This window comes from Akebia trifoliata, chromosome 6 (genome assembly GCF_017979445.1).
Source record: "Akebia trifoliata isolate Shusen 1 chromosome 6, ASM1797944v1, whole genome shotgun sequence".
In the NCBI taxonomy this organism is placed as follows: domain Eukaryota; kingdom Viridiplantae; phylum Streptophyta; class Magnoliopsida; order Ranunculales; family Lardizabalaceae; genus Akebia; species Akebia trifoliata.
Genome location: NC_141380.1, coordinates 25569422 through 25596642, shown reverse-complemented (window position 1 = coordinate 25596642; position 27221 = coordinate 25569422). Strand labels below are relative to the sequence as shown.

General features: G+C 33.4%; 1 protein-coding gene across 1 annotated transcript; it reads right to left on the bottom strand.

The window, feature by feature from the left end:
- Positions 1 to 1692: 1692 nt before the first annotated feature.
- Positions 1693 to 19550, bottom strand: LOC147400502 (Peptidase S41 family protein). Its single transcript, XM_086446202.1, has 12 exons — positions 19110 to 19550; positions 17544 to 17625; positions 15311 to 15441; positions 14300 to 14386; positions 13405 to 13483; positions 6812 to 6900; positions 5123 to 5158; positions 4774 to 4893; positions 3993 to 4079; positions 3759 to 3908; positions 2922 to 3029; positions 1693 to 2124 (listed from the first exon to the last, which is right to left on the bottom strand). The coding sequence occupies exons 1-12, from the start codon at positions 19476 to 19478 to the stop codon at positions 1876 to 1878; spliced, it is 1587 nt and encodes a 528-aa protein (XP_086302328.1). The 5' UTR covers positions 19479 to 19550; the 3' UTR covers positions 1693 to 1875.
- Positions 19551 to 27221: the final 7671 nt, after the last annotated feature.

Below are 27221 nucleotides of genomic sequence, written 5' to 3'. Positions count from 1 at the left end.
AACTTTCTCTAGGTAGGATAGAATGGTCATGGGCTCTTGAATTGAGTCAAATTACATTGAATGAAATGAAATTCTCTTGAATTTTGAAGAAGGCTAGAAAAGCATAAGCGAGACCTATCTCTATTGAGTTTCAACAAATAAAAAAGAGGTAATTCAACTTGAGTGGGGACCAAGCAAAACTTGAGGTCAAGATTAGAAGAGTAGGAGAATTACAAGAAAGCCTTGGCGGGAAAAACTACGCAAGGTTAACATATGGGTATTGAGAGATTAGGGAGGTTTTTTTTCAAGGAAAAATCCAATTAGGGAGGACTTATGGAGTCATTTCCTGGTCCAAATCTGGTGCACACATAGGCTGCATAACTGCCCAATTTAATTAGTTCTTAGTGAGAAATGACCAGAATAAAAGTGCATTGCATGTGAGTAAACAAAAGCCAATATAAAATTAACCTATACACTACCCAATGGAAAGTCAGAACATTGCATGGCCTTCCTTTAGGTGACCAACGGCCAGGCAAGCTTATGCTTGGCCGTTTGTCACCAATGGGCAGGCAAAACCTGATTTTGCTTTGATTAGTTTAATCTACTTAAGTGAGTCGCATTTGATTAATCAAAAATCCCTCGATTTGATCCTTATCACTGGATTTGATTGAGCTCTCGGACTTGTTCAGGCTGGTACTACATCGATACCTTTTCAGGTGAAGATTAATGGAGAAGAAGATCATAATAGAAGATTCACCGAAGAAGACAAGCAGAATAGAAGGTTCACCGGAGAAGATAATCAAAGTCATCATTTATTGCAACACAGTTCAAGGATCAAAGAATAAAGTGCTACAAAAATATTGACGAGTGGGTGACACAAAAACATCTCCTACACCAAATATGAGCATTTTTCAACTTAAGACTCTTAGTGTAATCCCATGGGTGGGTTTGAAACCCATGAAACAAAATTTCTCAGATCCAATGACTTCAAATATTCTTCCTCTCTCTATGAATACTAGAAGGTTGGCAGGTGCAAGCGCCTCTGTATTAGAAAGGCTTATTTTTACTTAAAAAATTATTTTTAAAGTGAAAATTTCTCAAATAATTTTGAAAATATCAAAACTTGAATGTGTTACATGTTTTGACAAAACTATCTGATAATGTTGACAAAACATTCTATAACTATCAACATTATATGATAACTTTATCAACAGTTGTAACACTTTCAAAATAAACAAAAATGTGTAATTATTTGAGAAATTTCCCTTTTTGAAGACTATATAATAGAAAAAATGATACTTTTATAATTTTGAAAACCAACTGCAGGACTATGAGATTGCAATTTTCTATGTTTTTGACCAAAATAAACCTGATTATATTAAGTTCAAATGTAAATGTAAACGTGAGGCACTAATGAGAGTCCAAATTTTGGTGTCGAACCACTTCTTCTCTCATAATAGTACAGATTTTATAATTTAAAAAAAAAAGATATTTTTATAATTTTGAAAAATAACGGCCATGAGATTGCAATTTTTTTGGTTTTTGACAAAAATGATCCTGGTTATATTAAATTTAAATATAAAAACGGGGACATTTATGACTACTCAAATTTTGGGGTCTAACCACTTCTGCCCCGCCTTCTCACACTACAATAGTAAAGATACGTATGTGGTCTACTAGGATTTTTGATTGGCTATCAAGACCTTACAGCAATGACAACAACAAATCCTTGTCCCAAAGATTTTGGGTATCAAGACATTAACATTTTTGTGCGTATTACATACAAGTATACATCCATTACCATACTTGTCCTTACATGAATAGTGTACACAGACATATAATCATAAATCTAATGACTTACATGAAGAATTTTGAAAGAATTCCTATTCTCTTCTTTCATGAGGCAGATCCCTTGGATTCCTGATTTTCCAACTCATGCACTGCTACCATGATACAAGAATCCACCTCGAGAGACGAAGAAGTGCTCTTTTCTTTCAGGAAGGATTCTTTGGGTGAAGTCAGTACATCTGTCGTGCATTGCACATCAGGTGTAATGCCAACCTGATCAATGTCATGAAGTGCTGGTGATACGTATTTTGCAACCGTGATGAACAGAGCTGATCCATCATGCAACTCGGTAACACTCTGTCAACCAAAATAAAGCAATAAATAAATTGAAGACTAGTGTACAAAGAATGCAATCAAAGCCCCGAAACCAAACGGCTCAGGTCTCTAACTTGCAGTATTGGCTAGCTTAGGTGTCAAAACTAACATCTCAGGCAAATGAAATGACACAGTTATAGCAAGTTTGAACTTGAGCTCCAATACCCAACAAGTTGCACTCAAAAATGTCAGTTTTAGTCGAGGAAAGAAACAATATTTTATCAAGAGCAGCTATTGGCACCCCAAATTTTACTTATTACACCCCACTTTCTTAAATTGTATCACCCCCCAATTAGAGATTAAAACACTCTTCAAACATTACCAAGGTTTGGCTAAATTTATAATCTCAACATTATAAAAAAAAAAAAAAAAAAAAAAGAGAACTTCTATTGGCTCCCCAACTTTTACTAATTACACCCCAATTAAAAAAAAAGCATTACAAAAAACGAGAGAACTTCTATTGGCACCCCAACTTTCTTACTTATTCTCAACCATTCACTTATTTTCTTTATTTTTAATTGGGGTGTGTAATAAGTAACAGTTGGAGTGCCAATGGCAACTCTCTTTCTATCAGGATCTTGAGTTCATTATTCTACTCCGAAGAAACACTATAATCAGGAAACCTCAACATGAGAGCTTGTTAGTTGTAACCAGAGGTGTACTTACTATTGTGTAGAAATTTTATCTGCGATAAGCTTATTCATTGAATAAACTTGTTATATCCCCATATGAAGTAGAAAACATTAAGTTCTTGGACTGTAATGAGCTAGAATATATACCTGAATCTTTCCTTTCCCAAAAGTTTTGTGTCCAACAAGAATAGCTCGGACATTGTCATGCAACGCTCCCGCCAAAATCTCACTAGCACTTGCACTTCCTTCATTCACCTGTTTTAAATGAGAGAAGATTTTAGTGCTCATAACTTTTACGGGATAAGTCGACCTGTTACACAAAATCTTCGGATCCTATTTCAGTAAAATTATTATATGGAGATCAGTTTGACTTTACATTCATTGGCAATTACCCAAAAAACTATCAACATGGAAATCTTGTAATTGATAATTTTCTTCAAGGTAGCCAATATAGATAAAAGAACATGGCTTGAGCCGCAGGATCATATGCTAAAATAATGAAGGAACAAGCACCGCAATTCTTGTGAACCCGCAACAGCAAAGATGCTAGTTAGAAAAATCATGACTTTTTGGATATACAGTGAAGGTAGAATGAAGAACATCGTGTTAAGAAACTTCAATAAAAGATGAGATGCATTTAGGAAATAGACCATAATAAATAAAATTTTCCATAGTGGAATAAAAACAAAGGAATTTGTTAATAGTTTTTTTACAATAAAACACTAGATGTAGTCAGTTTTAGATGCTTTCATAATTGACATGTATATAAATTTACATATGTGTGTATATGCATTTGGTATGATGGAATTGGTTTAGGCTTTTCTCACAAGATTGTAGTAAGAAATAATACATCAGTGGTCTAGTTTACCCAGAAATTACAGTTAGAATTGACATTTCCAGCCTAAGCTAGATATTTTTTTAATTTTATTTAAAAAAAGAAAAAAATCTATGTTAGATATCAATAGAATTTAAAATAAAACATACGAGAACAACAAGCGGATCGTGTGTTAAAGCATGCCCATTGACCATACTGATGGGTAACATATTCCCATCCCGATCAATTGTGTTCACAAGAGTTTCATCACCATCTAGCCATATTTGAGCAACATCCAAACCTGCTTTAACTAAGCCCCCCTGTGAAAATATATAAATAAGAAGAAATTAATATACATACACACTTCTAAGATTGCATGTAAGCAAAAAAAAGAAAAAACTTACCGGGTTGTTACGCAAATCCAGTATATACGACTGCACACCCAGGCCCTCCATTTCTTGAATGGTATTTTCCATGTCATCAGCAGCAGTCTATTTAAAATTACACAGAAATGTTGGCCATCAAGAAATAAAAAACATGAAATGGAAAAAATTGTTTAACCAACTCATTTTTTGGAGAGGGGAAGACTATAAATATAAGAGGGTTACAGGGCTTAACTGGGGTATGACAGACCCAAGAGTGGAGGAGGAAAATATACACTTACACTCCCCCTCACCCATAAGGGCAGAAAGAATCGAACCCATGACCTAGATGAACCTAGCACTCTGATACCATGTTAATCAACCAACTATTCCAAAAGACTGATCTATTGGAGAGGGGAGAACCATGAATATAGGAGGGTTACGGGGCATAACTGGGGTATGACACACCCGTGATCGAGAGTGGAGGATGAAAATATACACTCAACACTCCCTCTCACCCATAAGGGTGGAAAGAATCAAACCCATGACCTATACTATGTGAACCTACAGCCCTGATACCATGTTAACCAACCAACTACTCCAAAAGACCAATCTGTTGGAGAGAGAGAGAGAGAGGAGGGGAGGGAGAACTATGAATATAAATAACTGAGATATGACACACCTAAGAGTGGAGGAAAATATACACTAAACAAAAATCACACATGTAAATATGGTAACAAACAATATCCCAACATGAAAGCAAATGATATAATTGATAGCACACAGATGCGGTTATTCAAGACAAAATCTTAGCAATATTCACCTGAGAGAAGGCTGACAGCTTCACATATCCAGTCTTAGATAGATGGCCATCTGGGGCTTTGTGAAGGATGACCGAACTAGATAGAGGAGAAAGCTTAATAGATTCACGAGATAGTTTGACCTTCAAGTAGAAATTGGATATTTGCATATTAGATTCATAAAAAAAAAACCTTTCGAGGGGACAAAAATATAACATGAAAATAATCTAAAATACATATATTTTCTAGACATCGTAATACGTTGATTCATAGAAAGTAGCAAAGTTATTTCTTCATGTTGTCTGAATGAAACAATTCGCATTTCAGTCCTAGAAATGAAGCCAAAACAATGCTTAGTTAACAAATATATACCTCTCTGAAACCAGAATCATTTCCTGAAGCTTTGCTCTGGAAAAACCAAAACACTAATTAGTTGACTTGAGAAATGCTCAATGCAACAACCATCAGATTTCACCAGCTTAGACCCCAATGAGCACTATAAACAATTCGTTTGCATAACAAGGAATCTCCATTCCTCCTGAGAATAGCCATGCCAGGCATTTTTATTATCTTATCGGCACAATTATTTAAGTACGTTAGCTAATATTTCCTTTTTTGCCAATTCTGATTAAGTGAAAATTCTTCAGTTGGCATAATAATCTTCACAGTTAGAGAAGAATCAATTCATGACTTGAAAACAATGCAGAAGAAATATTTTCATTGGAAACACCTGAATCTTTTGAGCAAAAGAGAGAAAAGAATACTGCTAATAAATTTTGAAGTAAACTTTACAATGTTACTCTATTATCCAGAGAGATGTTTTTATGATTTTTTTTCCTTTCTATTATCTCATACCTATATGTAAAGTTCCTTCTAATAATCAAATAACAGTTCAGATTTCTGAGGTTACTAGGTTTAACATACATGTAGCTGTTTGTCTGAATGTAAAACAAATAACCATGTTGAAGATACATATATGTCTGTTGAGTGTAGACCATTTAATTAGGAAATACTTTTGCATGAATAGAAAATTCTTAAAACAATATTTATCAGTTCCATGTTGAACTTGGCTAAATATAACTAATATAACAAATGAGTTGATCTATGAAGTTGACACCTTCCATAATCTAGTAAAACACTAAAACACATGTTGCTTCTCACAAGAAGTTACCCAAAACTAAGAATAAAAAATAATTCAACCACATTTAAAATAATTATTGAAAATTGAGCACAATATAATAACCAACAGACTACTTTGTAAAGAAAACAATCAATAAAACATTTAAAGCTTACAAGAGAAAAAACAAGAAGAATTTTATGTTGTTACATAAAATTTCCTTATAGCCCCATCAAGTACCAATGCATTTAATCTATAAAGAAAAGACTCCTTTATAAAGAAAAAAATCAATAAAACATTCAAAGCTTACAAGAGAAAAAAAAAAAGAAAAAGAAATTTTCTGTTAATATTATTACATGAAAATTCCCTATAGCCTCATCAAGTACCAATGCATTTAATCTAGTGCCAAAAGCAACTTTGACACATTAATGAAGTTCTAAACTTCTAATCATATTATGTTAAAGATATATGTTTGCTTTCAAAGTTTAAAATCTTGTCTTAAGGCAAGGTTTCGGTCAGAAGAAAATATGTCTGTTTAGACCAAAACATTTTGAGACAATGTTTCATTCCACGTCTCAGCCAGAAACGGAATATCCTGACCGAAACATTCCAAGATGGTACGAAACTTTAAACCATGCTTGCATTAGCCATTTCACACTATTTTGTGACTTTTTCATAGAGAGCACATACATATGAGGATGTAACATAAATATTATCCGACAGCTATGCAACCACAAAGCCCATGGTAAATCTGACCCAACCTATCACCATGGAAACATAAGAGACCGAAAGATAGTTTGGATTATTTGTATTTTCATGAATTGCTGCAAGTCATGCTACCTACGAATGATATAGTATCAAACTATTTACACCTACCATTGAAGCAACTCCTAATCCATGGAAGCCATTACTTTATAACACAAAGATAGTGAAATGTTAATTACAGTGTAAAGTTTTACTGTAACAGTCGTTCCAACACGACCTCGAAGTTTCTGTGCCGCTGCTTCTCCATCAACACCATCGAGCCTTTCCCCTAGAATTATCACCATAATTAAGATGAATTTAGATTAGCTTAAACTTCAGCCAATACCTTGGAAAAACCAGCAAAGGTCTGCAACACATTCATTTCATAGCTCTTTACAATAAATTTGAAGGTTAACATGGGTATGGTTAGTTTTGTATATTTATATTTCATGACTTGTTTAGCTTTCATTGTGCAAAACTTTTTCTTTTATTTTCTTTTGTGTGGATGACTGCAATCTTCACTTGAAGCATTAGCCTACAAGACATTGATAATAGGGTCTAGAGATTTAAACAAGGGGTTTAATAGGCAAGGTTAACTATCTAAATGAACCACTGATGGTCATAGAAAATTAACTTATCCAGTTATGAATGACAAACTCCACTAGTATCAAGCTTAGGCTTGTACAGATTTCATGAAATAAGTTAGGTGCCAGTCTGGAAATAAATTCTAAGAAAAGAACAAAACAAAGATAAAAAAAATAACATGGTTTTGATGCAAAAATATGTATTTATTTGTACAAAAAGAAGAAGTTTAGAAAGTGATTCTCAAGTCTCATTAATGAGAGCTTGATATATATATAACTAAAATGTGAATAGACATAAATGCCCTTACATAGAATTAAAATAAACAATTAAAGAAACTATATTATTTCCAATACTCCCGCTCAAGCTGGGGAAAATATATCAACTAAGCCAAGCTTGACAAGATGAGAGTTAATGACAGAAGGACCAACAGATTTCGTAAGCTTATAAGTAAATTGTTCTAAAGAAGATACAAAGACTGACTGTAGAGCACCAGAACAAACTTTCTCCCTGAGAAAGTGAACATCAACCTCTATATGCTTGGTTCTCTCAAGAAGGACTGAGTCAAAAGCAAGCATGATAACAAACTTGTTCTCGCAAGACAAAATAGAAAGGCTAGAGACCGGAAAACCTAACTCCATCAGCAAAGATCTAATCTAAATAAGCTCGCAACGAAGGATCAAATAATAAATTACCAACTTTGGCATGAAGACGATGATTATAATCCATATGAGGAGGCATGACGACAACCAAACATACTAGTGTCCTGAAGGAGATCCAATGTATATTTGAGCTGATATAGCGAAATATCACGACGAGAACGAACTACTTCTATCCCCAAGAAGTACTTGGGGGAACCCAACTCCTTAACCTCAAACGCCTAACCCAATAGCATCTTAACCCTATCAATCCACTGTACATCATCTCCAGTTATTATAATATCATCCACATAGACCAATACAATAATACAACTGCCATCCACTCATCGATAAACAAAATAAGTATGATCTAAATGACATCTACAAAACTCCATAGATAAAATGACCTCAGAAAAATGTTGAAACCAGGCTCACGAAGACTACTTTAGACCATACAGAGATTTGAGATGGTGACATACTTTCCTAGAATACTCCCTCTGAAGACGAAACCCGGAAGGAGGGGTCCATATAGATAACCTCAGTCAGATCCTCATTCAGAAAGACATTCTTCACATCAAGCTGGTGAAGAGGCCAAGAATGACAAACATCTAAAGAGGTGAGGTGGACTATAGAAAGTTTAGCTATAGAAGCAAATGTAGCACAAAAATCATTTCCTAGAGTCTGCGTAAATCCCTTAGCGACTAGACGGGCCTTGTATCGATCAACAATGCCATCCACGAGATACTTGACAGTGAAAACCCATTTACAACCAATGGTCCGTTCCCCAAAAGAAAGATGAACAAGCTCCCAGGTGTGATTCTTCTGCAAAGCATCTATCTCAGCAATCATGACTCCAATCCACTTAGGATCTCGCAAAGCCTCTGATACAGACCGGGGAACTCGAATAGAATTAGTAACATTAAGGTAGGCTTGATAAGAAGGAAAAAGTCCCTTATAGGAAACAAACCGAACAATAGAATAATCAATAACACACCCTCGCTTACCTTTACAAAGTACAATAGGCAAGTGAGAGTCAGAAATAAAACGTATAGGTGTAAGAGTAGAAAAGGGTATACCTAAGTCTAAAGAGAAGGTTGACAAGTCCGAAGAGAGGTGAAGACGACGAGAATAAACCTTAAGAGGTGGCAAAGATGAAGATGGATCCTACAAAAGAGATGAAGGTGGAGAAAAAACTAGAGAAGATAGCACTATAGATGAAGAATCCTACAAAGATGATGTACGAAAAAAAGAAACATTTTTTAAAAATGTAACATCCAAAGAATGAATTACACGATGAGAAAGAGGATCATAACAACGATACCCCTTTAACATAGATGAGTAACCCAAGAAAACACAACAAATGACTTTGTCATCTAATTTCGTGAGATGAAGAGTCCTGTCTTGAACAAAACAAGTACATCCAAAACTATGGGTGTAATAGGGAAGAGAGTGTTATCAGGTCAAATAACATGAAGAGGCACTTGTCCCCCAAGGTGCGCCTTGAAACGCGGTTAAGAAGAAAGGTCATAGTGAAGACTGCCATATTCCAATATAACTTGAGAATATGCATACCTCGAAGAAGGCAACGGACAATATTCATGAGGTGACGATTCTTACGTTATGCCACCCTATTCTATTCAGGAGTGTAGGGACAAATCAACTGATGAAATATACCACACTCATGAAGGTGGGATAAAATCCCATCATAAATGTATTCCCCTCCGTTATCAGACTTAATAGATTTAACTGTGATGTTGTATTGGGTCTGAATCATTTTAAGGAAATTAACAAAAATGTGGAGCACCTCAGAACGAGAACGCATCAAATAAACCCAAGTACAACAAGAATAGTCATCAATAAATGTAACATAATATCTATGACCGTTAAAAACAATAACAGGAAAAGGCCCCCACACATCAGAATGAACTAAATTAAATTGATGAATGCGAGGAATATAAGTACGTTTGTGTTTAAAAAACACACACATAAAGCACTGAAATTTGTGTCCCTCACAAAAAAAATTTAAAGTAGGAAATGAAGAACATAAGTGTTGAAAATTGACATGTTCTAAGTGAGCATGCCATAAATCTAAAGTTTGAGAAGAAAAAATATGGCTCGCAGAGAGTAAAAGCACAAAAGCAGGAACAACAGTAGGTTGGGATCCAAACAGGTCCAACCCATATCTCTCAAACACCTTGCCAAAAATCTTCCTCGAAGTCAAGTCCTGAAAGATACAGTGAGTAAGAAAAAAGGTTATAGAATAGTTTAGAGATTTGGTAATACTACTCATAGAAAAAATGTTAAGAGATTAATTAGGAACATGAAGCACAGAGTAGAGAGAAAATATCAGAAGATAAAGGGATGGTACCTTTGCTGTGGATAGGAGTAAGGACCCATTAGCAAGACGAACGTCCTTATGGGTAGCAGGAAAAATAGAATAAGTAAAATGACTAGACTCACTTATCATATGATCAGAGGCATCAGAATCAATAACCCAAGTCAGAGAAGCAGAGCCAAACTAAGTAACATGAAATGCAGAAGATGTACTTGGGGGCATAGTAATTGATGCCACAATCGATGATGAGTGAGTATGAGCATGGATCTGAACCTGTACAATAGTAGCAATCTGAGTTTGAAGTTGTTATAAATCAATAATGCCAAGGAAAACAAGAGTATCACTAGGAGGAACTAATGATGACTCCACAACTGTAGTATGGGTAACAGATTGTCCTGAAGAATATCGCAACAGATGGGGATAGAGCTGAAAGCAACAAGTCTTTTTATAGCCAATCTTCCCACAATGGTTGCAAGTAAGGTCACTCCCTCTACCACGGTCACGACCTCCACGACCTTGACTACCAAATCCCTAAGGACGAGAGTTAGAAAATCCCGAATTGACTACTAGATCCATCTGATTTGTAGTTAGAGCAGAGATAATCCCAAGGACCTGAGTTTGAAAAGGAACTACACGACGATGATGCCCATTACTATCAATGATTGCAAATGTCTCAATTAAAGAGGGTAAAGGTGTGGTGTTAAAGATCTATGTCCAAAGTGCCTCAAACTCTGGACGTAAACCCATGAGAAACTGGTATGTCTAATGTCTGGGAACTCATGTAACTACATATCTAGCTGCTTCTACAGACAACTAAGACATAGACTCATAAAGAGAGAGAAAGAGCTCCTCCCAGCAAGACTAAAGGAATGCAAAGTAATCAGCTACACTTTGAGTCCCTTGGGTAGCCTAGGCGATATCTTGATAAAGTTGGTAGATCCTCGAATCATTCCGAGCATGCGCATATGTCTGATTGAGGGCTGACCACAACGAAGAGACTATCTCATGATACATGAACATGGTGTAGATGCGCTGCTCTATAGAGTTAAAGTTATCTGAGGATAGTGCAATTGTCAATTTCCTATTGTTCAATTTTTGGATCAGTAAGAGAGGTGGCTTATTAATGGTGCCCAAAAGCAATATAGATTTTCCTCTACTCCCCAAATAAAATCTAACTAACCGAGATCAAGACTGAAAGTTCCGATCATCTAATAAGGTACTAGTAACGCGTTAGGATGAGAGCTTTGCTCCAAAACTGATGTTGGAATCATTGGTTTCTTGATGCGATGTCATTGTTTTTCTGCGAATAAAGTGATCTAAACTTTGGTTTGAAGGGAGGTTGCTAGTGTCCTAGACACACAAAAAAAAGTCTTCCTTGTTGCTGTAGTATGTTGTCATGGGTCAGGACAAGAGTGTTGCAGTCATAGGTCACCCAAATAGGTTGGTTGTGGTCACAGGGCTTCACGTAGCTCCCAATTACTGTCACAGGCACCTGTATAACGAGCTACTGTTGTCATAGATCACAAATACAGCAACATGTTGTTGTCACATGTCCAAAAAACAAAATTTGTTGTTGCTACTACTGTCGTAGGGCACACACACAACACTTCCACTATTGTCGAAGGTCCAGAGAACCAAATTTCTGTTACTACTACTGTCGTAGATCACAAAAACAGCAATCTGTTATCGTCGCAAGTCCAAAAAAGAAGTTTGCTATTGCTATCATAGGGCACCCACATAGCACTTTTGTTGTTGCTGTCGGTCCAAAGAACCAAAATACATTGTTGCTACTGCTGTTATAGGACACACAAACAACAATTTGTTGTTACCACAAGTCCGAAATGTCACTCTCCTGTATCCCAACAGCCACTCCAATCTATACAACACCCTGTGGCTGTTGTAGGTCCCCAAAAAATTTTGTAGGACAGCAAAGGTAGAAAAAGGACCCTATCACAGTGCAGAAAAATGCACAGTGCAGAATTGCAGTATGTGAAGAAACTAAGAAAAGAATCCTATCGCAACATGCGATATATGAATATGAATCAGGAAAATAAAAGAAGCCCCCAAAGAGGGAGACCTTTTAACGAAGCTTCGACTAGGTTATTAGGTCTCTCAAGATCCAAAGATGTTGGGAATGGAGGAGAAGAAGAAAGAGGAGAAGAGAATGAATTCAAGGTCCCAAGAGGAATCGAAGAGAAGAACCCAAAGAGATTTTTGGACATCCTCTATAGCTTTGATACCAAGAAGAATGTTAGAAAGTGATACTCAAATCTTATTAATGAGAGCTTGATAGATATATATATAAAACCTAAAATGTGAATAGACATAAATGCCCTTACATAGTGTGAATAGACATAAGTGCCCTTACATAGAATTAAAATAAGCAACTAAAGAAACTACATTATTTCCAATACAAAAATCATTTGGAGCCTCTTTAGGTAAATATCCGTAACTTAGGTTGAATATTTATATAAGGAAGACTAAAACCTCGAATATATTCACTCTATATAGCTTCATAGGAGAGCAACAAATCTGTTTTTGAGTATAATTACAGAATACCACTAGACTTCATAATTACATATGCTCGACAAAAGAGAGAAAAAAAAAATGTTGAAGGAAAGGGAACTCTGGCAGCACTGACCATAACTAACTGAAATCAAAATTAATTTCAAAACAAATACGCTGGCAAGATGTATTAACAATTATAGCATGAAAATCAAATATTTCAAAACCGATACGAAGAAGTTTATAATCATTTAATCCCATGAGCATTTAATTAACAGACTAGTATAGGTTTGATGGTTACAGTAATCCATCAGGTTGGCTTTTGGCATAGAAGATCACCTATGGTGGGTCTCACCCCTTCTACAAGTAAGCCATGTCTTTTCTTTTTTTTATCAACCAATCGAAGACGTAGACTATCTCAAGATCTCAGGATTAAAATAATAACCGAAGCAAGTAATGGATGAGTAATGCTACATATGCCTATAAACTAGAACATGGTTATTTACAAGATTTAAACGAGTTTGTGGAAGCGTCAATAAAAACTAATACAGTCTATGCTATCTGGACAATTCAAAATGGATCCAATACACATGTCCAACACCCAAGTCCACAGAATACAGTGAACAAGGATGCAGAGCACATTCAATCACGACAGTTTAAATGGTATTTAAGGCCATATTTGTCTTGACAAACTATAGATGAGGAAAGATTGGAAAATCTTTTGTTAACCTACCATCAATCTCAATTAGCTCATCTCCTTCAACTATACCGGCACGTTCAGCTGGGCTTCCCTCTATGCAAGACATAACAACCTGCAAATGTTATCAAGAAAGATTGGAGCCATGTACATGGCGATTTATTGACAAAATAACATCGCATTACACCCTAGCTTCAAACATAATATGAGAAAATAACATAGATATAGTCATGGATAATGGATATTTACTGAAATAATAAAAAGCCCGAACTACAAAGATCAGGGAAATGCAAGTGTCCAAAATTCAGAATCCATCAGAATCTTGGCTGTTACAACCCAACAACTTGGTTTTCTTGAGAAATTGACAAAGAAGTCAATAACAGAAAAAGCAAAAAAAAATGAAGATCTTCTAGAAAGACGAAGGACATCTCATATAAAAAAAGATAGTTAATATGGAACCGTGGCAGAAAAAAACATTATCTCCCCCTGATCCTTCTCACATTTTCTTCTATTTAGACACCAAATGCAATATTTGACATCTGATCCAGGCACAGTAACAAGGAAAACTTCACATTAAGAATTTTCTAGTTGGAGGTCTTTATGACAAATGGTTCCAGCTGATAATATGACTATATAGTTCCAGCTGATGCTATGACTAAATAGTAATCACCGTTTTTTCTACATATTTTTAACAACCACCAATGCAATTTGTTACATTAGGAATTGAAACTGTCCAGGGAAAATATTTTTTATAAAGTTACTGAAACTAAATCTGAAATGCACTACATGATATGAAAATTGAAATAGAATGTTTGAACACAAAACAGGATATTAAGTTGCATTAGTAATCAAGAAACAGATTTAATAATCGATTTCTGCATATATTCTACAAGGAAGAATTTAATAATTTATTCTAAAGATTCTCACTAACCAAGTGTCCAGAGCTTGGTTCAACATTTATAAAGAGGCCAACCCCTTGCAAATTGCCATCACTTCCAATTCTGAAACTTTGATAATCCTTCAAGTACAAATCCAGTGTTAGATATCTTGTAGTATCTCACACATCATATAGATCATCTAACTGAACAAATTAACATCTGAAAAAGAAATTTGGAAACCTAAAATTATAACCTGAACGTAAAAACAAAGAGGGAGACTAATCTGGGATGTAACAAAAGATTTCCTTTTCATTCAAAAGGCAGGGATCTACATATGGAAAATGAGTTCTAGCATCTCAGCCCCTCTCCACATGGCAAGTTTCAATACAATAGACCTCTATCAAATTCCATAAAGAAATGAATTTTTTTTCCTTGCTTTTTCCCCAATAAAATATATGATATTGGGTAGAGGCAAGGGTAAATTTGAAAAATGCACTATCCACTTGGCCATCAGATGGATGCCCAGTTGACCACACCAGCCCTCTATGTGCAAGAAAACATCTATAGATTAAAAGAAAAGGGAATCCATTATGACAAGGTTTAAAATCTCGTCTCGAGGCAATGTTTCAATCAAGAAAAAACCAATACTGTCTCAACCAACCCAAAACATTCACTGTTTCAGAGTCAAAGTTGCGTATCGGTCTCGGCTGATATCAATAAGTATAGGCTGATTAATTCGGATATTTTGAACCATGGTTGTGGCATCCCTACTGAAAAGAAATTAAAAAGTAAGAAGAAATACACTAGGAATAAACAGCACATATTATTCCAAAGGACAAATTACATTTGCACATCTTCATCAACCATAACAAAAGGCAGTTTTCAGTCGTAGTTGATTCACATAAAAAAACAGTAGTGGAGACAAATGGAATAGCTATGGACATCAAGGCAATTGTTATTTCTAAGGAACTCGAAATATTTTGGTGGAAAGGACAATGGAAAATCATGCAAGCTAAATATATCCAAAACACAGTTACAAAAAACAGGAGGGTACGTCGATAAACCTTTGGGCTTATAATTCGAGTAAAGGGATCACCAAGAGTAGCTAGCATTCCACTGATCTTATTATATGCTGCATCGGCCGAACTCAATGGAAACATTTCCACCATTGTCTGCTGAAGCTTTAAGTCCCAGTCTGCCAAAACATGATTTTTATTTTTGGCTGTGATATTGCTACACCATTATAATCAATGTTTTCAAATGCTAAGGCGTGAGGCAAGGCACTCAGCTCACCAACGCCTTGAGGCATAAGCCTCAAATGCAAGATATTTTTAAATAAATAATATAATATTAAAAACTCAAAATTAGATAGTCATTTCATATTTATAAATTTCAAATCCACAAAATCGAATTTCAAGGTTTTAATTTACAACAGTAAATAATAATATAAACTATTATTACTCTATATTTTAGCTAAATAGAAATATTTTGTTTTAGAATAGTTGAAAGTCTATGTAATAAATAATTATTTTATATTCATTACAAAAAATACAATTAGATATTATTTTTTCACAAACTTCATCTATATAACACTAAATACTACAACTCAACGATTTTCTTTATATATATCACTATTTTGTATACGAATTCAGTTCTAAGTGTTCCAATTATATTGCATACTAGCAGTAACAAAGAAATAGAAGTTAAAAAAAAAAAAGAAGAAGAAATTACAAAATCTTACTGAAATAATAAAGAAGTAAATTAGCAAGAAAAGAATAAGAAAAATAAGGAAGAAGTGCATTATTTAAAAAATAAAATAAAATAATTAGAGGCATATTCCTAGGCCAAAAAGTGCATGCCTTTTAGGTGCCTTGTTATTTGGGGCGTAAGCCTTAGTTGCTTTAAGGTTTCAACCTTATGCCCCAGGGCATCTTTAATGAGCCTCGTCTTGAGGTGAGCCTCAAGGCGTAAGCTTCTCAAGCCTCTAAGAACACAGATTATAATGTAACAATACCCCAATATAGTGGCTACACATCATCTTATTATAAAATCACAGCATAAGTGAAATTATTATTTTCAAAAGTAATATAATCATATCATTTATTCAAGGTTGAGAAATCTTGAAGAAGCCCTCTAGATTTTTGGTGAGAATTAGAGACACCCAAGTACTAAAACTGAAAACATATCCCTTGACTCAAGTCTTCCATGAGAGACTAATATAAAATGACTGAAACATCCTCACCTTCAATCATTGCAAAAAAAAAAAAGAAAAAAAAAGTCCTTGATTTTCCCCCCCAAAAAAAACCCATCATCTTTAACTACTAGGGTTCAATATTTTACACATATTCAACCTAAAAAATTCTCTCTTCCAACCATCAAACCTCAAAAAGAAGATACGGTGTTCAAAGAGATTGAAGACACTAGATACTTGGGAAGAAAATCAGGGGTTTTAGCCTAGAGGGTAACAATGATGGGCTTAAGACAAGCTTGAAGAGCTTCAAAAAAGTTTTAAAAAAGAGAAAGTTCCAAAACGTGATCAAATTTTGGCGAAATTTCGATTTCGGCTCACTGTTAATTTTAATTCCCAAAACACGAACAGCAAGATCACATGTATTTCAAAGTGACGACTAAGGTGGTGAGATCACTGATATTTATTCGAAAGGTGACAATATTGTTGGTTATAAAAGTGACGCTCTCGCAGGTTCGTTACTTTTTAGCGAGATTGTCACTTTATAAACCAGCAAGATTGTCACTTTTCAAATAAATATCAGTGAAATCGTCACTTTGAAATACCTGTGATCTCGCTCTTCATATTTTGGGAATTAAAATGAACAGTGAGCCAGAATTGGAATTTCGTCATATTAAATGCACAAACTGGAAATTTACCCTTAAAAAATATATTTCCTTCGAGGTTGAAGACCATGGATTTTTGGGGAAAAATAAAGGGTTTTCGTCTTGTGATTGAAATAGGGTGTTTTGGTCATTTTATGTTAGTCTCTCATGCCAAACCCAAGACAAGGGTATGTGATTAGCTTGACAACATAGGGAAGTGTATCTAATTCTGCCAAAACCTGGAGGGTATCCCATAATTATCCTTTTAAGGTTCTGCCTGTGGAAGGTCATTTGTTCCGGTGGTTTGCTTTTCGTTTTTCTTTTTCTCTAAAATACTTTTAAAAAAAATTAATCTTTTTGAGAAAAAACTCATAACCTTCACTAATTCCTGATTTACCAATCTTTTAATTCAAAGTTGAAAAAACAAAAACAAAAACAAAAAAAATTTAAGTATTGCCAAATTACCTTGATGATTGAAAGTTGGATCTATGAAGGTTTCTCGAACCAATCCCCAAGTTTCGACAAGAGTTCTTTGAACTGTATTTACCTAATGACAACGCATACCCAATAAGAAGGACAATTCTTTTTTTTTCATCAATATTTGTTAGATATCAGTAGTTTATATATGTGCTAGAGAGAACCAAAATTTGATCACTAGAGAAGCTCTGATACAATGTAGAAGATCAGATTAGGATTTAGAGAATAAAAGAATGGAGAAAGTGGGACGAGTTAAACTTGACTCTCTCACTATGAACCAGGGTTTACACATATGCCCTTATGACACATATATAAAATACTGATATATCTAACAATATTAAACTAAGGATTAATTATCGTACAAATTAAACTCAGCTCTCCATCAATCTTAGTAACTAGTTACGAAGTTAGACAATTGAAAGAGAACGAAAGATTTATAAAAATAATATAGAAAATTTGCAAAATTACTGTTCCAGGAACTACTCATTTTAATTCCGTAAACAGTAATTTACCACTCTCAAAAAATTAATTTCTTCACTGTTACTATAGCAAAAATAAAATGGAAAACATATTATTTAATGGGGAAATTACCCAAAAAGTAGAGAAAAATTGTGAAATTCCCATTTCAGAACTATTCATTTTAATTCCAAAATGCTAAATTACCATTTTTTGAATTAATTTTTTACCAAATAGGATAATTGTTTAAAATTACTAAAATACCCCCTCAGTGCTAATGATTAAACGCATATTTGAGAAGGGTATTTTTGTAATTTAACTTAAAATTTTCCGGTTTAGTAAAACTTTAATTGCAAAAAGGGCAATTTACTTTATTCAAAATTAAAATGAATAAGGCCCTGAAATGTTAAATTCACAATTTTTAGAGCATGTTTTGGTAAATCAGACATATATAATAAAGTTTTAAAAAAAATCCCATTTTATAGAACAAACTTTTGTTCCCGCTTCAATTTTTTACCAAATAGGATAATTGTTTAAAATTACTAAAATACCCCCTCAGTGCTAATGATTACACAGCACATTTGAGAAGGGTATTTTTGTAATTTAACTTAAAATTTTCCTGTTTAGTAAAACTTTAATTGCAAAAAAGGGCAATTTACCTTCTTCAAAATTAAAATGAGTAAGGTACTGAAATGTTAAATTCACAATTTTTAGAGCATGTTTTGGTAAATCAGACATATATAATAAAGTTTTTAAAAAAATCCCATTTTATAAAAAAAATTTCCCGCTTCAATCTTAATAAATGATTGAAAATTTTCCGCCTTTATAAAAAAATGTAAAATTTGAAAGAAATTAAGAGAGCTGCTTTTAACACACCAACTTATACTTATAACACACCAATCCACATGCAAAACATGCTTAATCTAAAAAAAAGACTGGCGAGACAATAGAATTTATCGAAATTAATTTCAAAAAAAGGTTAAGTATGATTTTCAAAATTAAAATAAATAGTAAATCGGAACGGTAATTATGCAAAATTTCAAGTACCGTTTTGGTCAATCGTCGAAAAACAATAGGGAAAAATATGGCATCCGTTACCTCTCGTGCTCGAGAAACAGGGAAAGCTACAGTGAGGGACTCTGCGAGAGCTGGAGAATCACAGAGAAGGGAACTCACAGAAGCAGCCGCAGCAGCAAAACCAATGAAACTTCTCCCAATCGATCGAACCAAACTTTGATCAGATTCTCCATCGAAATCGCCTTGAAACTTTTTCTTAGACCGATTTCCGAATCTTTCAAGCTCTGAAGAAGCAGAATTGCTGGGTTTTGTAAAATTTTCACTGATTCGAAGCTTAGAACAATGGATTCGACACGAATCGGGAGACCTTCTTTTGGTTTTGAAGGATTTAGAATGGATCGAAGAGATATGAGAGAGAGTGAGATTCGATTTAGGGCACAAAGCTTCCATTTTTGGGGCGGCGAAAGGTTTCTGGGTTTTTTCTCGAAGATTTCTGTGTGTTTTTTTCTCTATAAGAATTAAGAATGGAAGAGGAAGTAAGATTCTTGTGGGCCCATTTGAATCTCCTATATTTGTGGCTCCTGTGATTGTGGAAGAAAAGAGAAAAAAACAAAACTAGAAACTCACAAGTTGTGTTACACGTGGATGGTAAATGAGCGGATGACACGCTTTAACAACCCTAATTTCTTACCCAACTAAAGATTAAAACACACTATTCGAACTTTTCCAACTTCGAAGAGATATTTACCAAAACGTGCATAACTTATGAGTTCTAGTATATTATTTCATTTTAATTCTCAAAACATATTTTTTCAGTGAATTTATCTCTTTTATAATTAACAAATTTATTAATAAATTACGAACGAGATCCTTGATAGGGGTGGAACCAAGATTTTCTTGTAATAAAGGCAAATTATGTTTAGTTGTATGGTTCAAGAACTGAAAGATGAATGATTTTAAAGAGAATTTCATAAATTTTTGATTAGAAATTAAAGGAAAGGATATGTCATTTTCAATTAATATATGAGAAGACCCGGTCAAGAGGCAATGTCATCAACAAAAAATTGAAAAAGGAAGGGGGCAAAACTTGGAGGGAGGTAAGGGTGTGGGGGCAAATGGGGCATGTAATAAATTAAAAATATAGGGGTGTCTTAAGGTTCTGGGGGGGCAATTATCCTCCACCTAGCTCCGCCCCTCATCCTTGATATAGCAAAATCGTTGATTTTTTTTTAAATGAATTTGTTGATTATAAAAATGACGAATTCACTAGAAAAACATGTTTTGAAAATTAAAATAAACAATATATCAAACTCAAAATTTCTTTATATTCAATGTAAGAAATGGAGATTCACCCAACTTGCAATGGTTTAGCTCAAATTATTATTTCAACATTACAAAACATCATAGCACGTGTTGAAGTAATTTTAGTAGTTGCTTACCATTATGATTATGCTCGTACAAAATCCTAAAACTAAAAAATAGAAATACTGCAAAAAAATATGAGAGCTTTTATTGTCACCCCAACTTTTACTTATTCCCAACCATTACTTATTTTCTTTATTTTTTTACTAGGGTGTAATAAGTAAAAGTTGAGGTGTCAATAACAACTCTCTTTAACCCATACCTTTTTGTACACAACATCGCATTCGATCCTAGAAAAATCCTTGTGTAATTTTGAGTTATTTAAAAAAATATATGTAATACCCTGAAAAATAATTATGTGTATAAATATAATAACATGTGCATATAAGTGTGTTGGTTAAGTATAATTAATAACATATAGATATAAATTTTATTTTTATCATTTTCTGCACTTATAATCTTCTTTTTTTCTTTAAAGGTATGAAAGTAATTTCATCCCAAGGTAGTTTAGGCATTCTAAAAATATCATTATCAGAAAAATGTTTATCTTTTGATATGATTTTGATGAACTCTTATAGTCGAAAAATCATAACTTAGTTGAAAAATAAGAATCTCTTTATATTAAGAACGTAATTATCATTTCTATTTAAGTAATTTATATTTTTGGGCAACCAAATGTCAAAATTTTACTTCAGCCAATATATAAAATATGCTTAGAATATAATTTAACAAAACATATCAGATTTCCTAAATTTTAAGAGACAGAAGATTTTTGACTACTTAACCATTCACATCTACTTTGAACAATGTTATTTTGGTCTTTTTACAAGAGTTCCAACAAGAAGGGATTTTTTTGAAATTTGTAAAAGTCAAAAGGTGCCTCAAAATATTTTATTTTGAATTTTAAAATTTTGTTGAATTATATAAGAGAAAATAGAGGTTTAATTGATATTTATCCAATAAATTTGATAATTTTAAATTTGTAAAACTCTTTTATGTTAATTATTGCTTCCCTATTGCGTCAAACTTTATCAATAATCAATGACCATGATGAAGTAAAGACTATTTTAACCACTCACAAGGGGTTAGCTGAGATGGCAAGATTGACTGAGTTTGCTCCCCATGTCAGGACTTCTAATATCTATATACTCTTCCACAAAAAATGACTATTTAACTGTCATACACGTGTTGGGTGGGATGGTATGTGTGGCTTGCCAAAATATTAAAAAAAAAAAAAAGTATTTTAGCCTAAATAGGTACAAACTATAGGATTAATACCTATTGGGTAGGGGTGCAACTTGGTCCGGTTCAAATTGAGAACTGAATCAAATCGATAGCTTTGGGGTGATTCTGTTTAGTTTAGAACAAAAGGGTTACAATAATGGAAAACCAATCAATTTGGTTCGGATCTTGAATTAAGCTTATATAGAACCAAACCAAACTAAACCCTTATGCAATAAATAAATATATTGTAAATAATAATTATTATGTATTATTTTAGGAGTTAGGACATAGATTAGTATTTTTTGTGGATAAACTAATGACTTTTTATGGATAGATTAGTAATTATTATAAGAAATTTTATGCTTGTTTTTTTATTAAAAAATATTACTTACAATGTATAGAATATTGGCAATCCGTAGACCCGAACCGAACCAAACTGACTTTAGTTCAGTTTGAGTTGGTTTAGTTCCAATGCAATTTGGTTCGGTTTTGATTCTTAATTAGTGGAACCAACCTATGTCGATTTGGTTCCAATTGGACCTCAAATCATGTAACACCCCGAATTTTTAATTCGTATCTCGAGGAAAAAATAAATAGTGAAATTTTAAGAAAATCTTAAAAGTGGGATTTAGGGGTAAAATTTTAGGATGTTTCTGATCATTTTTAATGGAATCTGACCTCACCATTAAATTCAAAATGATCGAAAAACATATTTTAGCCTGTAAGCACGCTCAAATGCGAGTCCGAATATAAAAGTTGCAAAATCCTCGATTACCGGGTCGGATCAGGCTAAAAAAGTGATTTTTTTTAGAGCAATAATTTTTAAAATTCGATCATACCATTGGGTTCATAACGAAAAATTATTCAACATGGACTATTTATTTGTCATTTTTGGAGATCAGGAAGTTGAATTATCGCCAAAAACGAAAACGACATCAAGTTTATGGGTCACGTCAGGCCAAAAATGTAAATTTTTGATGGAGAGATAATTTGTAGAAATTGACTATACCATTAGATCCGAAATGAAAAATTAGGCGAAATAGAGTATTCATTTGTCAGTTTTGGAATTCGGATGATCAAATTATCATCGATCGAAACAATTGACAAAATACCGAATTCGTCCCACATTTTATTTAAATAACATTTAAAAAAAAAAAAAATTTCTCTCATCTTCCCCACTCGTCTAAACAGTGCGAACCAGAAAATAAAGAACCAGAGTCAATTATCCAATATCCAGATGGAAACATAGAAATAAACTTTCCTGCTTTTAGAAGATCAGTCATACTAACTGATGAAACACGTTCTGTAACTACAATACCATTAACAAAAAATCTATTACCACCAAGAACATCTTTAAGTAGAGCTTCTACCAGCAAAGAATTAAAACTTAAAGGAATCAAGGATGAGACAATTCCAGTAGCATACTATCATGATCCTAGAAAAATAACTACCACCCAATCTCCCAATTCTTCACCTACCCAGTCACAAATGCATGATGACCTACCTCAAATAAATGTGATAAATAAAATAAGTTTCAAACCAGACGTTTCTCGAATAAAATTAGAATATCTCTTGTCCAAAGAAAAAGAAGAATTTGAAGAAAGATCAGAAAACTTTCAAGAACAAGTATGGGAATATTATTATGACCATCTAAATGAAACAAAGAAACAAATTCCTTTCTTTACCTGGTATAACAAATATTTCAAACAACCCACACCAACACCAAAGGAAATTGATGTAATAAAATCAAATATATGGGATATTCCTAAAAGAGGACAAATAAAATCTATACATCCTCCTCCAATAAATGAAATAGTCATCCCTGTAGATAAAGACACAGTAATAGGATCACCTTATAAAACAGTAAAACCAGAAGCAGAACCCTTAGTACCTACAGGAAAAGATATAAATAATATAATGAAACAAAATAATTACACAAATAGATACCTCAACTCTATTGGAGAACAATTAACAAGAATAGAAAACAATTCAAGTCCTAAACTTTCAGAAGCCAAACAGACTGTTATAACAGATCAAACAAAGAATAAAACTCCACTTTTCACACCATATGAAATACCAGAGAAATTAAGGGTAACAATCCCAGATAAACAAGAAATGTTACAAGAAATAAATGAGAAATTAGCTAAACTCAGTCTAGGAAAAGGAAAAGAGATTACGGTAGTAAATAAAATGGAAATAGAATCCAATTCTAGTACAGATTCTAGTCCAGATGATAAACAACAGGAGCCTATAACTGATCTAGATCAACTCTCAAATCAATTTCAAGAAGAAGTCAATATGGCCACCACTATTCATAGGGCAAGAATTAGACCAAACTTACCGAACTATTACAATAGACCCTCTCCAATAGATATGGGATATGAAGAAAGAAGCATGACTACCCAATCAGTATATGATGGAAAATCCCTATATGAATGGAACATAGATGGATTAACAGAATACAATATAATAGGTTTATTACAAGAGAATGACCATGGTAGCACGGCAGCACAACCTTATGCAACAGACCATCAAATAGCCCAAAGACTAGTCTCAGGATTCACAGGCCAATTAAAAGGATGGTGGGACCATTATATCTCCGCTGACCAACAACAATACATTCTCACAAAAATAAGACAACTGAAACGGGAGTCTTAATAAAAAATGAACAAGGACAAGACATAGGAGATGCTGTCAATACTCTCATTCTAGCTATAACAAAACAGTTCATAGGTGACCCAGATCCCTATAGAAATAGAGCCTCAGAATTATTAACAAATCTTAGATGTCCTAAACTCCATGACTTCAGATGGTATAAAGATGTTTTCCTCACAAGAGTATTACAAAGAGCTGACTGCTCACAAGGATTTTGGAAAGAAAAATTTATTTCAGGACTACCCACACTATTTGCTGAAAAAGTTCGTACAAGAATCAGATCCCTCAATAATGGTACTATACCATACGATACTCTTACATACGGACATTTGATATAGCCTATATACATGAAGAAGGACTCAAACTTTGTAATGACCTTAGATTACAACAAAAATTAAAACAAGATAGAATCTCCTCCAGAAAAGAATTAGGCCAATTCTGTGAACAATGTGGGCTTCCTCCACCTTACACCTCCTCGCCTTCCAAAATTTCCAAACGTTCAAAACATTTTCGCCCCCGAAGGGTAACATTAGTAAAAACACCACTTATCCAAAGCAACCATCTTTCTACAAGAAAACTTCAAAATACCAAAAGAAGAAACCTTTTGAACGTTCAAAACAAACAAAACAAAAGAAAAAGATACCCATATGTTTCAAATGTGGAAAAACAGGACATTACAAGAATCAATGTAAAGTAAAACAAAAAATAAATGATTTAGAAATAAACGAAGATTTAAAAGAACAATTAGAAAATCTAATGATAAACTCTGAATACAATAACACTAGTAGTAGCCAAGAAGAAATAATTGAAGAAACAGCCTCTAACTCCAGTGAACAAGAAGAAAAGAAACATTCACTACAATTTTGTAATACAACTTGTAAATGTAAATCAATAAACACCTTAACTAAAGAACAGAGAGTATTATTCGACTATATTGACAATATAAAAGACCCAGAATTACAAAAAGGATATTTACTACAGTTAAGAGAAACAATAAAGAAGGAAGAAACAAAACACCAAGAGTTCCAAAAATATAATCTACAGGAAATATTTGAAAGACTAAAAACACCAGAAAAAGAAGTAACAATCCAAGATTTACAGAGAGAGGTAAATCAAATAAAAGAAGAAATAAAAAGGTTACATATTATAAACAAAGGGCAACAAGAACAGATTGATTTGTTGAAATTTACCAACCCAAAACAAAAACAAATAATACAAGATAAGGAACAACCAGAAGAACACTTTATACAAATAATTAATAAAATACAATTTCAAAAATGGTTTGTCAACATAGAGCTAGTAATCAATAAAGAATTCACAATCACAATTGTCGCCTTAGTAGACTCAGGAGCAGATTTAAACTGTATACAAGAAGGTATAATACCAACAAAATATTTTGAGAAAACTACAGAAGGAGTATCAACAGCAGATGGATCAAGTCTAAAAATAAAATACAAACTGACCAATGTTCATATTTGCAATCAAGGAATTTGTATAAACACCCATTTTATCCTAGTTAAAAACCTAACCCAGTTTGTAATCTTAGGAACTCCAATTTTAGCATTAATACAACCTTTTACAGTAGACTCAAAAGGATAAGATGTAAACTGTTAGACCAAGACATACAATTTGAATTCATACAAGAACCCCAAGAAAAGGAACTAGATATAATAAAAAACAAAACCATAACAAAAACAATCAATTTAATAAATAAAAAGAGAAAACAATTGAAGTTTCTAAAACAAGAAATAAATTCGTTAAAAATTGAAGAACAACTAAGAGATCCAGACTAAAAACAAGAATACAAGAATTTAAGCAAGATCTTGAAAAACAAATATGTGTCCAACATACCTAACGCCTTTTGGCATAGGAAACAACATGAAGTCCATTTACCATATGAACCAGACTTCATAGAAAAAGAAATCAAAACAAAAGCAAGACCTATTCAAATGAAAAAGGAAGATCTAGAATATTGCAAAAAAGAGATACAAGACTTATTAATAAGAAACTCATCAGACCAAGCAATTCTCCATGGAGTTGTCCTGCCTTTTATGTCAGAAAACATTCAGAAATAGAAAGAGGGTACACCAGATTAGTAATCAATTATAAGCTTCTAAATAAAGCCCTTAGATGGATAAGGTACCCAATACCTAACAAAAAAGATTTATTAAATAGACTATATGAAGCCAATATCTTCTCAAAATTTGACATGAAATCTGGTTTCTGGCAAATCAAGATACAGACAAAGATAGATATAAAACAGCATTCACAGTACCATTTGGACATTATGAATGGAATGTAATGCCATTTGGACTAAAAAATGCTCCAAGTGAATTTCAAAAAATCATGAACGACATTTTCAATCAATTTTCAAAATTCATAATAGTATATATAGATGATGTCCTAATATACTCAAAATCAATAGACCAACATTGGAAACATCTAGATACCTTTGTCAATACCATTAAATATAATGGATTAGTAATCTCAGCCCCAAAAATAGTTCTATTCCAAACACAGATAAAATTCCTAGGACATAATATCAAAGACGGAACAATAATTCCAATAGACAGATCGCTACAATTTGCAGATAAATTTCCTAATGAAATCAAGGACAAAAAAAAGCTACAAAGATTTTTAGGAAGTCTAAATTATATAAGAGATTTTTATCACAATCTACATGTCATAGCGAAACCTTTGTTTCAAAGGTTAAGGAAAAAATCTCCAGAATGGACCAAAGAACATACAGAAGTAGTAAAACAATTAAAACTAAGATTAAAGGAAATACCCTGTTTAAATATTCCAAATCCTCAATCATTAAAAATAGTAGAAACTGATGCAAGCGACATAGGATACGGAGGAATATTAAAACAAAGAATAGAAGAAAGAAAAGAACAACTGGTAAGATATACCTCGGGAATTTGGAACCCTACACAACAAAAGTATTCCACT